This window comes from Blennius ocellaris (assembly GCF_963422515.1).
Source record: "Blennius ocellaris genome assembly, chromosome: 14".
NCBI classification, from domain to species: Eukaryota; Metazoa; Chordata; class Actinopteri; order Blenniiformes; family Blenniidae; genus Blennius; species Blennius ocellaris.
Genome location: NC_137663.1, coordinates 19,140,072 through 19,150,672, shown reverse-complemented (window position 1 = coordinate 19,150,672; position 10,601 = coordinate 19,140,072). Strand labels below are relative to the sequence as shown.

At 41.0% G+C, this 10,601-nt stretch overlaps 1 protein-coding gene across 1 annotated transcript; it reads right to left on the bottom strand.

Moving 5' to 3' along the window:
• Positions 1-756: 756 nt before the first annotated feature.
• hsd20b2 (hydroxysteroid (20-beta) dehydrogenase 2) lies at positions 757-5,246 on the bottom strand (the record flags this gene model as incomplete). Its single annotated transcript, XM_080508745.1, has 11 exons — positions 757-949; positions 1,036-1,185; positions 1,781-1,846; positions 1,977-2,058; positions 2,141-2,175; positions 2,268-2,312; positions 2,447-2,517; positions 3,064-3,174; positions 3,260-3,335; positions 3,480-3,526; positions 5,096-5,246. The coding sequence occupies 11 exons, from the start codon at positions 5,244-5,246 to the stop codon at positions 842-844; spliced, it is 942 nt and encodes a 313-aa protein (XP_080364871.1). The 3' UTR covers positions 757-841.
• Positions 5,247-10,601: the final 5,355 nt, after the last annotated feature.

Genomic DNA, 10,601 nt, shown 5'->3' with positions numbered 1-10,601 from the left:
TGCTATCTAAATGAGGTTGTTGCGCAATTTGACTCGGGCCTAAGGCAACACTTCAGACCAGCTGAAAGGAGCTGGGTTTGACATGATCTCACCTTTTTACACAATCGGGATGCATTTAATTGGTTTTAAGTCCTAAAAGTGATGGCGAAATGGATTGTATCAAGCATTAAAGAATTAAATGTAGGTGCAGGTCATGTTCACACAAAAATGTACCACATGTACTATCTTCTCTAAAGCTGCTACACTGGAAAATCCTGTATTTAAAAAAAAAAGAAGAAAAAAAGCATTACATTTATAAAACAAACGAGATGATTCATATGTCATCTGTTACTAAAGTTGATAGCATGGGCACCAACAAGAGAATGAATGTCAGCAAGTTCACTTCACTTAATCTGAATGGGCATAAAAAACAATAACAATTCATGTTTTTCTTTCTCCTGTTGAATGTAAAGAAATATGGGTATACTTCGAAAAAGTTCACATTTGAGAGAGTATTTACATAATTTATGAACAAGGGCAAAAACCTTCCCCAGCTACGCGTGTTCTCACAGTCTGGATTATCTGAAGTCATTGTCTCCTTGTAATATTTATTCTTTGAAATGGGAGCCGCATTGATTGGATGCTTTTTAACCCACAGCCCATAGTTTTGACACCCTTGGTCTTTGTGGCCACGCTTTCCTCAAAAATAAATCCATGTTCAAAATACAAGCATACAGTCAGTTTTGTTGTGTTTGTTGTGTTTTCTTCGGTGTGTACAACACATCGACCAAGACCAACATTCACGTCATTCACATTTAAAATACGTTAGGTTTAAAAATCCTCCTCCTCCTCATTGATCCTCCTATTTGCTTTTTTTCCAACTGTCCCCGAGCTTCGGAGAGTTGAGCTGTTTCTTAATAAAGTACGACGACATACGGAGCCAGTCCGGTAGGAGCATGAAAGCCACGTTCTGCGGGGAAAGTTGGGAAGGAGAGATGTCAGAATATCTCGGAAAGAAAAGGTTTACTCGGGTGATCGTCAAGTCGTTCCTCTGACCTGGAACGCGTGCGACAGGCAGCCGTTGGTGTAGCTGGAGTGGCCCACGGTGTTCAGGGCCTCGCGGGCGAACGCTGGGGCGCTCTTCACGCAACAGTTTATCTTGATGTTGTTTGTCATGTTGGTGGACACAAAGGAGGGAGCCACGCACTGCGGAAAACATCAGCTGGTGTGAAACGGATGGAGTCGCTCATTATGGTGCAGAATAAGTACAAAAAACAATATATAACAATGAATAGTGTTTAATGCAGCTTCATGAGTGTGTGGGTGCAGCCATCAAATGAAGATGTGAAAAATCTGCTGCGTGGAAACCTATATAAGTATGTGGTAATATATAGAAGTAAACAATATTTTAACTCCATTGAGGCACAAATGACCTTTCAGTAATCTGATAACCATTTGAATCGTCTCTGTTTGAAGGTCAACGCTCATTTTGACTTCACATCACAAGACAACAAATCAAGCCAGAAACCTGCGTGTAACTATGGACTGGGATCAAAAAATTCAACAACCACACTAAAGATAAAAACAAAATCATTACTACCATCTGATGAATATTGCAAGAATTAAAGGGTCTCTAAACACAATTCAGATTAACGTGTTCAATGCAGGCTGGATTATTTTAATGATGTATTTCTGTGTCTCATTTCAAAAACGGGGTGTTGTGGAAGTCCTATAGTCACGGAATAAGTGTCTACCAAGATTTGTTTGCGCTATCAAGGCCTGAGACGGATTCATACTCTACCTGGACAGTGATTCCTTTTGACTTGTACTCAGCTTGTAGACACCGAGAGAAAAATATTACAAAACCCTGAAATGAAGATTAAAAAGCTCACATCACAAAACAAGCACGGACAGTTGACCTGGCGGACGGTGGACGTCGGGAAGCAGTGTGACGGGGCAGTTGAATGTGCGAGAGTGGTCTGAAACCCAGAAAGTACCTTTGTGGCAGAATAAAGCGTCAACAAAGGTTGTGGGCGAATACCAGTTATAGATGCAAGATTAATGATCAACCCTGTTTTTCTGGGGATTAAAACAGAAGACAGTTGTCATATGCTTTCTTCACCTCATTGACTTTGAAACTGACTGTGTGTGCCATGTGTACCTCGCAATCATGTCTGGAAGAACCAGTCTGCTCATCTGAGGAAAGTAAAAAGAGAAGATTATCAACTGTTTTCTTTCAATAAAACTTACTATCAAACATACGATTACATTTAAAACTGCTTTCTCACCTGGGCGACAGACATCATGTTGCAGTTGAAAACCTGAGTGATTTTCTATTAAGAAAACAGAGGAAAGGGAAAAAAAAAAAAAGGATATGACGAGAGATCAGAAACAAGCATGACATGAAACGACCTGACGCAGTAAAAATACATCAACCGTTAAGTTGATAAGACAATCTGAAGATCACCTTTCCTGCATCCGGTCCAGAATCCAGAAAATAGGCAAAATGGTCCGTGTACAGCATTCCCACGTTGTTTACTTTGTTATGTAGAAACAAAACGAGAAGAAATGTCAAGCAGCTCACTGGGTGGGAATGTCAGTCCGTTATTGAAAAGGATTTTTGCGTTTAACTCGTCAGCCTTTTTGTCAGATAATTTAGCAAAAACATTCACTTTAAAGCGGGGCATGAAAAAACTAAAGTGAGTGGGTTTTTAAGCCCTGTCATCGGGAAATGGCTTGAGATCCTTGTGATTAGGAAACGAGGTAACTCATCATATTTCAACCGAAAACTCCCCCGTTGAAGAAGAAAACCTGAGAAATAGGGTGTTCTAGTCAGTGTGGATGTGTCTTTACCTTCACACTTTGCAAAACCCTTAAACTTCAACCACCCTCAGAAATGTCAACCAAACAAGGAGCTGTATTGTTTTAGGCCAAATGCCAACTTTCAGGAATTGTGCAATGTTCTCCTCCGTGACTCTGAATCACCTTCTCCAAACGGCTTCTGTTGTCTTTTCATTCAGACATCAAACATAAAATAACATACTCTGTCTTTTGTATCTGCCATAAAACAGGTTGTCCCATTACCCAGAACGCCAATCTCCAGGCCTCGTAGTACTTCGGCTATTGCGGGATAGATGCCGTCGCCGTCTGTGAAGTCTGCTTGGATGATACGAGTCTCTCGTCCATATTTACTCTCTAATAAAAAGACAAAAGCTGGTGTGAGTTCCGGTGAGACGCGGCTGCGGTAACCGACACCTTCATGACCCCTCGTTTGACTCACCGATCTCTTTGGCTACTTTCTGAAGCTTGTGATCAGATCTGCTTACCAAAACAACATCCAGACCTCTCCGTGCCAGCTGGAAGGAGACATGTTGACAGACAGGTTTTGTGACAACCACAATCAGTACATTTTGCCCGCATGGTGCCAAATCTAAGTCGCTCAGTCTGAAACAACTCAGACTTGAAGTCCAGATTCTTGACACAAAGGAGGATGGACTCACCTCTTCGGCGTAAGCTTTACCAATACCAGATGTGGCACCGGTGACAACTGCGCAAAGAAGAACACACATCATTTTTGATGCATTTCAACATTTAATTAGGGGAAAGACAGAAGCAACTTCCATAAACTTAACACTTCATGGACCAAATCACCATATATGGTCATTTTCACCTTTTTTTGTTTCTTGAAAGGTTACTGTCACAATTTTTTTATAAATTTTTTCCTGTGAGCACAATTTAGTGATCACAATGAGACAAGAGGAATGTGAAAGCTTTTTGAAGACACCCAGAGAGGGGTTTAAAGGCCTATAAAGGGTTAACGATCCTTCACCCCATAAAAGTGAAATACAAGCATGCCACTGCAGGAAACGATTTTGATCTGGTTATTGAAGCCTTTTATGAATTTAAAACCCCCATAGAAATGATCTGAATAGTTATATTTTCCTCCGCAAAAATCACAATTCAGTCCCGAGTTTTGTAACTTGTGATCAGCAAGTTACGTAAAACCAGTAATAGATATGTTACTAATTATTTGGTTACCTTACTGGTTAAAACATGATTATTATAAACATCATTATTGTAGTTGATGTGACAGATGCTGTCTCAGCCCATTTAATGACTTGAATCACTCAATAAGTTCAGCTCAAGTTACATAAGTTAGTTACGTAAAGCAAGTTAGTTGTTAAAAGTCCTGCATGCATTCAGCAAAAGGGACACAGTTTTGGGAACTTATGTAAAACTTGGCATAGCACTACCACTTGGAATGAATGAATGAATGAATGAATGAATGAATGAATTAATTAATGAATTAATGAATGAATGAATGAATGAATGAATGAATGAATGAATGAAGCACTGCTGAGGCAGGCAGCTCATATAAGTTAAAAGCATTTTCATGAGCAACAAACATCACAAGCTCATGGAAATGTAATGTATTGTGATGACATGATTCATTTCATATCAGTTGCTAATGCGCCAAAGTACCTCATAACATAATTCCCAAAACTGCTAATCAGTGCAGTCAATAGTAATCTGGAAAACCTTTGACACAGTGACCACATTGCTGACATGTGACAAGATTAAAGATTTTAAAACAGATTGTCAAAATACAAGTGCTGTCTGCTGATCGACCAAACTGTAAAATTAGAGACAGACTTCTGGCTGTTCTCTGACTACAGATGAATTCAAAGTGTAAAATAATGTTTTTTCATCAATGAACCTGTTGGAGAGCAGGTCCATTGATGAAACATTACATTCTGCACATCATTCCTTCCTGTTGATGTATTGAAAGGAGTGGCGTGCAGCGCAATTTACAAGTTATTAATAAACTTAAACAGCAAGCGCACACACACACACACACACACACACACACACACACACACACGCACACACACACACACACACACACACACACACACACACACACACACACACACACACACACACACACGCACGCACACGCACACGCACACGGACACGCATACGCACATACACACACACACACACACACACACACACACACACACACTCACACACACACACACACACACACACACACACACACACACACACACACACACACACACACACACACACTAAGAGAACATCCTCACTCTACCTGCCCATTTTCCAAAGCTCCTGAGATCCACCTGCCAATGCTCTGATAGAATGAACTCTCTGTACCAACAGCAGCATTTCCAAGTGAGCTTGAGCAGGTAAAAAGAGACAGTGAAGCTCCCAACAATGGCCAGCAGATCATGAAGTGACATCTTGCTGCAGAGCTTCAGGCTAAAGAGGATTTCCTCGTCGCAACACGAAAACAATATGTCATAGGTGCTCACCACAGATTTTATAGTACAGGAACTCAAAAAAAACCTTTCATGCGCTGCGCTCCTCCCACGTTGCTCCACCCCTGACTGTGTAAGGCTGTTATGAGGGTGACAGGCAATAAACATTGCAGAGTACAAAGGAAGTTATGAGAAACTACTCCCAAGCCACGGAATAGAAAAGCGTCTTCTTAAACAGTATCAATTAAATGAGACATGAAGACAGATTGTTTCTTTTTTAAATAATGGACAATTCCCATGGTGAATCTTGTTACTGCGTCCTTTCGGTCAGATTAGTTCCCATTTCTTTGACTGTGTGCATTGATTTTTCTTTTGTTTTTCATTAGCTGAAAGGACCAGTCAAGACAAGAAACTCAAGATAAATTCCTCCTTCAGTCCAGTGTGGAGTCACTGGCGACCATTCAGTGGAATAACCTGTCCTAATTATGAGGGTAACCCTTGCATCTAATCACAAAAGCCCAAAGCAAAGCTTCGACTCATCCAGTGGCTGCAGCAAAGATAAATCACAGTGTCGGAGACGTGCATGTGTGACAACTGATAAGCTTCTGATGCAGTCACAATCTGGACAGTCTTCATGTCAGCAGAGACAGTCCTGCTCTGTGTAAAATTCCACATCTGTACATTGATAAACTTTAAAAACCTGTTGATTGAATATCAGAGTGATAGTACGCACGATAGTCCTGAAATGGTGCACACACACACACACACACACACACACACACACACACACACACACACACACACACACACACACACACACACACACACACACACACACACACACACACACACACACACACACACACACACGTGATGCAAGTGATGCAAAACGGCTGCTTATCGCGACGAGGATAAAGATTTTTCTGTTTATCTGATAAGTCGTTGTGTTTTAGAGCTGAATCAATGAACTCAGTCGCTCTCCTGTTGTGAAACATTCGTGAGCTTTCATTTATTTTTCTTTATTTCATAATTTTTAACACAATAAATAACAGACGTATAGACATTAACATGTTACTTACGCGGCTGCCTAATATAACACTGATCCTTGTGTTTTTTGTGACTCGCATCATAGACCTTCCTAGTTTTTAAGTGTTCCTGATGAAATCCTCATTTGAACTCTGAGCCTGTCAGTCAAGACTTAACTTGCTGCGCTGCCAACAACTTGTTGTCCACTGCTTTACGTTACCACTTGTATTTTGTCATTTATTTGATGTCATAATTTTACTGGTCCCGTGCAACAAATGTGGTGAGAAGAAATGTGGCCGTTCTGGGCTGCTGGAGTAAAAACTAAAGTCGCGTTTAAATGAACGAATGAATGAAGTTCAGGAAATACTTCATACAAATGAAATTGAGATGTGAAAGCTGTGATAATGATGTGGAATGCCAAACCAAACCAGGTGGGAGAACCATGCACAACGCCATGCGCAGGAAGATGGTCCTGGAAACAATCATTTCCAATGATGGTGAAAAGTGGGAAGAACCAGAGGGCTTAAGAGAGGACCCACAGTGCAAAGCTTTGTGGGAAGAGGAGCACCATGGCACAATCCTGGCAGGGTGTAAAACAGCACCCACCCAATGGTGATACCGGTACCGCCATGACGAGGCGCTCAGGACACTTGCTGACACTCTGGAGTATTAGAGATGTAAGGAATGCAAATCACACGGGAAAACAACCAGCACGAATCAAATTCTTAAAGGTGGGAGAAAAGCCAACGACTGCAGCAACAAGAACCAACTTGCTACAAAAATCCAATGAAGGTAGAACTGGAAGGAAATCAAATCATGTCTTTCTTTGTTGAATTTGATTATTTGATTAGCATTTTGTTGTTGACAGCAAAAACTGAACAAAACTGGACATGACGCCGTACAACTGGCTTATGAGGCAAACATGGTGAAAATGAACGTTAGCCCATGTTTTTGTACTGTTATGCAGCATGTAATGTTTATCTATAGATTTTGTATTGCAAAGTATTTTGCCTTGGTAGCGTACTGAGCTCTGGGTTTAAAAACGATGTGATTTCAAAGCAATAATAACTATAATATAATTAAATATGTTTTAATAACAGCAACTGTTATTCTATATTTGTGTACTGTTGGTACACAGTTTAGTGAGATTATGTAAATAAATCGATGTTTTGCATTAAAATATGGACAAATCACCGGAGTTGCTGTTATTTATTTGGTTTATTGTTATAATCTCACTGGTCTGCTGCAAATGGGAACAAGTGAAGATGTTTTTGGTCCCTGGAGCAAAAACAACGTGAGCACCTATTAACTACCACCAGGGGGCGTCACAGTACACCAACTCGACCCAGTTTGAAGTGGTTATTGGCAGTGACTCCATGGGAAGAGCCGCTTCATTTGTGGAAGTAATTCGTGGTAAAATGAACACTGTCACTATTATTTATACCTATTTCAAAATGTTACATCTTGAAGTGAAATAATAACCCCCCCCCCCTTTTTTTTTATGAAGTCACTGTTCTGTTACAAGTTGTCATACTTTCTAAATATTCAAATGCTTTAATTTCTCCTCTATATTTTTGTGGATTTGTAAATAGTTTTTTTCACCAGGAGAACACTCTGGTTCCGACCGTGAGGAAGCATTCTGCCGAATCCAGAGTTTAGGGCAGTGATGGAGAGGCCTCCCTGTTACCTAACAGATTTTAAATACCAATCACTCAGACACCTTTCAGGGAAGATTTCCCAGCTTTCCTCTTCAGCTTGGACAAGGTCTTGGAAAAGCTGGGTGATGTCAGTGTGGGAGGCTGCCAGATGAATTCACCTGATCAATTAAGTCGGGTCACAGAGAAGGCAAATGTCTAAGCTTTTTTATCGCTCCTCCCTCGGTCCTTTCTGAGTATTGACTTAAGGGAGCGCATTTGATTAAGACCGATGTACTTCTAAACTACTTCTAAACAGCAGATTTGCGGTCCACGTGACTAAGTACACGCCACTGTCACTGTCAGATATCCCTGCACCTTTACACCATTTTCAATTGGCAGCCTGATTTTATTGATCAAATGACTCCTGATTTCTTCTTTGCAGAACTGGCTATATGAGTATGAGAGTTTTTGTGATTGACGCGACCACAAAGCTTTTGTTTTGAGCTGTAGGTGTGGAATTAATGGGTGCACGACAAGCCAGAGATGCTGATACCCTCCTGCCAGCGTTGTGATGTGTTGCCGCCTGTGCAGTCGGCCAAGCTAGTTCCTCCCTCAACCGGCCCGGCTGAGTGTCTGACCTTGCTTCAGAGTGATCTCTGTCAGCGCCGTTAGCCATGTCACTAAGAGGCTTGAAGGCACCGGATCAGTTCAGCCTCACCTGACTAATCTGATTACTTCAACGAGGCCTCGATCGATGTGCAGGAAAGGATGAACAACAACCAACATATCTTCACACTTTTACATGTACGATAAAACCTTGATATCCGCTGATCTGGGGTCAAGTGTGTCGTTTTCTGGCCATCCTTGTATATCTTTTTATTTATTTTTACTTTATTTCTTTTCTTTTGCTGTTATTTGTTAAAAGTCTAATCCCTCTTCTCACAGAGGCTTAAATTCCAGCTGTAGCACTGCGGTGAACTGTACATGCTGCCAGATCAAAAGAGCAAGAGCAGACTTTCAGTGGCTTACCACAGATAACAGACAAGATATTTTCAGCATTTTGTCACAGGCTCACACAGATCTTTTGGATTTATTAGCATAGCTCTGATATCGATGTGAGGTGATAGGTCGACCCTTGAACTGTGTGGGAGAGGATCCCTTAAATAATGTAAACTGGAGAAATGTGGCATTCATGAATGCAAAAGAGGTTTTTAGCAATTAAATGTGATCATTATCTTTTATCATTCCAAACAATACGTGGATAAATGAGAGCAGAAAGCACCAGCTTCACCTGCATGAGGACATTTTTTTTTTTTTTTGTTATACTGTAATCTATTTTTGTATCATTTGGCATGTGTAGGAACACTGGGGGAGTTGCAGAGCAGCGCGTGAAGGTCTCTGAGGGATTTCAGATGCATCGGGGTTATATGAGGCTGCCGACACAGGGACCTTTCATCGTCACGGCACTGGAGATGGAGGTGATTAGTCATGAATAAGTCAGAATATATGTACACGAGTATATTTCACAAATGTGGTCACTGGCTAAAATGACGGGAGTAAGGCTTGACAGACAGACACCCAAAGAGAATAAATATTAATTAAGAAACAAAAACAGATTGCACAGGTTCTGATGTTACAGAGATGGGAGTGGTTGGGGGAGTATGAGAGCAAGGATGGAGCAGAGAATAGATCCTGGGAGGAAATAATCATAATGTACCACACAAGATCACAACACACACTAAAAATTTACATGATGATGGGACTATATACATTCAAACTACACCTTACAAAATTGCCAATTAAAAAGCTGGTAACATCAGTTTTAGTGATGCTAAGTTCCTGTAATTTTAGTGATTTTTGAAGAGATCAATCTAACTATCTATCGATGGATGATGGATGGATGGATGGATGGATGGAGGGAGGGAGGGTTGAACACAGGGTTATCTTCCCTCTGCAGCTAGAAAGGATGCGACTGCATTTCTACTTTCACCTTCTTTGTGAGTTACAGCAGCCCCACCCCCCCACCCTTGCACACAGCAGTCGTTCTACACTAACATGGATTAAAAGCTAAAGAGAAGAGGGTTGAGAAGTCAAAGCTTGCTCGTCCTTCCCACTCTCCCCTACCTTTTACCCGTTGCCTCTTCCTAGCTCTCCTGCCAATCTATTTTTTACCCAGCCAAACTCCATACCAGGCTTGTGTCCCGTTGCTCAGTGGTTTGGGGCAGGTCCCAGTCCAAAACAGCAACAGTGAGAACTGAAGAAGACAAACCTGCTGGAAATGGATAGGTTTTTTTCATTTTTGATGTCAGGTCTCGTGGGACCTGGAATGTGAAAGGAGATATTTAGATTTTTTCTATCTTTTCATCTTCACATGACGTTTGGATTACTTATGGTATTTCTCCACAAAAAGAGACCTTCTGTCACGGATCCGCCGGCGTTCTTCAGCATTCTTAATCCACTTGGAGTCTGGATGGTTCTACTCAGCGACAAGCTTCAACCTTGACATGGCTCCTATGTAGACAAATGACTCCAGGTCAGCATTTCTTGTTCCCTATTTTATGTTTTTTTTTTTTGGTTCGTTTTTAAATCTGAACGGTCTTTTCTCTGATGGGATATTTGGTTTTGTTACTCAAGATCATTCTTTTACTCACACTGTTCAAGTTTATTTGCAGGA